Source organism: Loxodonta africana, chromosome 9 (genome assembly GCF_030014295.1).
Source record: "Loxodonta africana isolate mLoxAfr1 chromosome 9, mLoxAfr1.hap2, whole genome shotgun sequence".
In the NCBI taxonomy this organism is placed as follows: Eukaryota; Metazoa; Chordata; class Mammalia; order Proboscidea; family Elephantidae; genus Loxodonta; species Loxodonta africana.
The window spans coordinates 111,910,975-111,914,560 of NC_087350.1; the positions used below are offsets into that span (position 1 = coordinate 111,910,975).

At 43.5% G+C, this 3,586-nt stretch overlaps 1 protein-coding gene across 1 annotated transcript; it reads left to right on the forward strand.

Annotated features, from left to right (window-relative positions):
- The first annotated feature begins 239 nt into the window (after positions 1-239).
- Positions 240-3,115, forward strand: LOC100673567 (prorelaxin H2-like). Its single transcript, XM_003407357.4, has 2 exons — positions 240-514; positions 2,650-3,115. The coding sequence occupies exons 1-2, from the start codon at positions 310-312 to the stop codon at positions 2,919-2,921; spliced, it is 477 nt and encodes a 158-aa protein (XP_003407405.3). The 5' UTR covers positions 240-309; the 3' UTR covers positions 2,922-3,115.
- The last annotated feature ends 471 nt before the right edge of the window (positions 3,116-3,586 follow it).

Consider the following 3,586-nt stretch of genomic DNA (forward strand, 5'->3'; position numbering starts at 1 on the left):
AAAAAAAAAATAAGGCTTCAAATAATGACTAACAATATGTGAGCATACAAAAAGGTTGGAGGGTAAGAAAAGAAGGAAAGGATGAAATGCAGAAGAAGGGTGGGCTGATAGAAGGAACGTGGGGAGGGTGAACAGGAGTAGAGGGGGAAATTCCCTGGAGGGGGTGGGGAAAGGGGTGGGGCAGGAAGTTTAGACTCAAGGTCTGAGTGGGAGCCCACAGGCTATAAAAGCCTGGTGGAGCCAGACAGGGAAAGCAACCTGCAGCCAAGGATAGACTTCTTCAGAGAAAGGCTGAGAAGCAGGTCCAGGATGCAGCACCCAGTCTTCTTCCACCTGCTAGGAGTCTGGTTGCTGCTAAGCCACAGCCCCAGAGAGGCCAAGGCCCAGGGGTCCAACATTGTGAAGCTATGTGGCCGTGAATTAGCGCGTGCACGCATTGAAATCTGCGGCCAGATCAACTGGGGAAAGAATCCTAACAGGGGCAAGTCATCACTGACATCTGCCCTGGTTGCAGGTGAGAGCTTTCACCCAGGCCCCAGGTCTCATTGGATGCTGAGGCTCGGCACCTAAACTCTGCTGGTGCTGCTGCTTCTGGTGCCTAGAACATCTTGATTTGACTCTGTAACTTGCTTTCATTGAAGGGTCTCCTGGGATCTAACCAGAGGGCTGGAAAGCCTTACCTGATAGGTGCTAGGTACACTTCACCACCTGTTGGCCATTAGGTTGTATGGGAGCAGGAAGAAGTGCCCAGCAGTTCAAGCTGCTTAAACTCACAGGAGCCTTCAGCTACCCTAGGACACAAGACTGCCAGCTGCTGGACACGTGGGCAGCTGAAAGGGCACCTGGCACTGAGATGTAAAGGGAGGAAATAGGTGGTCAGCTGGTTGTCAAGGACATATGCGTGTCAAAGGGAAAGGGGGCATCCCTGTGAGACCTGGGTCAGGGTCCTATAAGGTGGACATGGAAGGGCCTTAGAGTCAACTGTTCTCCTCATTTGTAAAGAAGCTGCACTGTGGCCTATGATACCAAAACCTTTCTTTTTTTTAAAGCAAATCCAAGGGGAGAGCCTTGCCTCCCACCTTTGTGAGCTGGTTCTTGAAGTACAGTCAGAGGAGAGAGGATGACAGAGGAAGAGGAAGAAAGGGGCCAGCTGCCTGCAAGAGAAACCCAAGGGACCAGATTCAGGGAAACTCAGCTCCAGACACTCATAGCTAGACTGTTCGGCACTTTCAAGTTCTTGAAAGTTGCAATGGATTTTCTTTAAAATAGAGATCTCAGAGTTGAGCGAGTACAGCTCAAAAATGGAACTACTTTTAAAATAGTAGGCTAGTTATTAAGAAATTGAATCACTTAAATTTATATCTTGAAGCCTTGTTGTTTTCACTTTTCCATTGCCGTGAAGTGGATTCTAACTCATAATGACCATAACAGGACACAGTAGAACTGGGATATAGGGTTTCCAAGAAGCAGCTGGTGGATTCGAACTGCTGACCTTTTGGTTAGCAGCTGAGCTCATAACCACTGTGCCGCCAGAGCTCCCTTATTAATAAGCTGAAAACACCAGCTTTGCTGCCATTAAGAAAAGACCAGCCAGAACTGATTAAGGATTACATGAGAATGTAAATTTCATCCGTGTTTCTAATTCTTTTCTGCGAAAACTCTCAAAGTTGTGTAACTGGTTTAGGAAATATTGGTAGGTTTATGTGGCTTAAAGTTTTTTGAGGCTAGGAAATGTGCTTTCTTCCTGTTTCTGTCTCTTACATCTGGCAGCGCCAGAGACGTGGCATCAGATGATGACTGGACACGAAGCACAGAGAGCTTTCCAGCCTCCACTCCTGCCCATCCTGGGATGCTGCTTGAGAACAGGTTCCTTGGCCGGGCACACAGAGCTTGTGTAGTGTGTGATCCACAGCACTGGACAGACACCACACATAGCTCATTACTCAGGACACACAGCACACAGACAACAATCGCTCTTTTAACTCAGCCATTTTTGGTTAGGTTAGTGTTCTTTTAACCCTTTTCTCCCTTTAATGTAAAGTACTATTGACTCAAAGGAAATACTGTGAGAGAGAGAAATTTTTAAACAGATGTTTGAGATCTCGTGTCTCAGAAGTTTGTACCTCCTGCCTGTCAGACAAAGCAGCTGGGAATTCTACCTTTTGGGCTTTACCCTGAGCAGTAACTTACCTCCATGGAGTATTTGATAGCCTCAAATAATTAATATACGCTTTTAAAAGCATTACTATAATAACTCAGAAGTTGCTTAGCAAAGGAAGAAGCTTACTCAAGTAAGAAAAATCCATCTATGGTCATATTGGAAGTTTTCAATGACCAAGACTACTTCAGAGAGATGAGCTACCGGTGTCAGGCAGAATAAAAAATGCCAGGATGAAAGCATCAAGGGGGTCATGGGAAGAGACCACAGAGGTACAGGAAGGCATAAGGCAAAACCTTGGGAATGTCACAGTGCTTCGAGCAGCCAAACCAGAAGTAAGTTAAAATGCATAGGCACAGGACACTTGGTGATTCTGTTTTGATATTTAGCTCTATTGAGACAATGCTTTCCTTTATGCTTATGAATAATTTTATATTTTTCCTGACATTTCTTGACATGAGTACTCTCTCCCCCATTCTTTAACTCTGCAGATACTGTATCATCCTCCATCAACAGAGGTATGGAAACCTTAGATAGGTTGTCAAAATTCATTCCTAATTTTCAAGAGAAGGTGATGCCAAATGTGGAACTTGTGAAAATCATCAAAAAGAGACAAAGTGAAGCAGAAGACAGCAGCCCTTCAGAACTAAAAGACTTAGTCTTGGATAAACATTCCCGCAAGAAGAGAACGGGAATTTTAGAACTGAGTAACAAGTGTTGTTATCAAGGTTGTACCGTAAGAGAACTGGCGAGAGGATGCTGAGATAACTGAACAAGTCTCAGCTAATGGTCACCTGTCCTCTTGATGGCATGTTCACAGATTCCTCTCTCAGACACCACTGATAATTAGAACATGAGAAATCATTACTAGTGTTCCCATTTCTGATTTATTGTGCCAGAAAACTCTCTTTACATAATTGAAGTTTCTGTTAATAAACCTTTTAATGCTAAAAAGTTTTTTTGTCTTTTTTATTAATGGTATAATTGTGTTTGTTGATTTGATGTTTAAGGTGGAGTGTCAGCTTGACTGGGCCATCTTTTCAGTGCTTTGGCGGTTATGTGTAGTTTGGCAGTTATGTGATGATGTAATCACTTCCATGATGAGGTCTGATATAACTCAATCACCTCAATGATGAGATCTGCTATGAGCAGCCAATCAGGTGAAAGGGGGTTTCCTTGGGGGTATGGCCTGCATCCATTATATATGTACACATGTTCACTAGATTTGTTTCTTTAGAGAACCCAGCATACGACAGTGATCTTTAATGCTGTTACCTTAAAATGATAATAATGTTTTTATCACTTTAACCATACAATTTATACAATGCCTAACAGCAGGTATAATGGACCAGTATGACACACCAGAATGTTTTCACTGCTATTGGCTTTTGGAACAGGTGTACATAAAGCCACAAAAATTAGAGCTTC

Bases quoted from the DNA above. Each gene is read 5' to 3' on its own strand.
- LOC100673567 (XM_003407357.4), top strand. From the start codon at position 310: ATGCAGCACCCAGTCTTCTTCCACCTGCTAGGAGTCTGGTTGCTGCTA. The intron at 515-2,649 runs GTGAGAGCTTTC...TTAACTCTGCAG, and splicing joins GACATCTGCCCTGGTTGCAG to ATACTGTATCATCCTCCATC.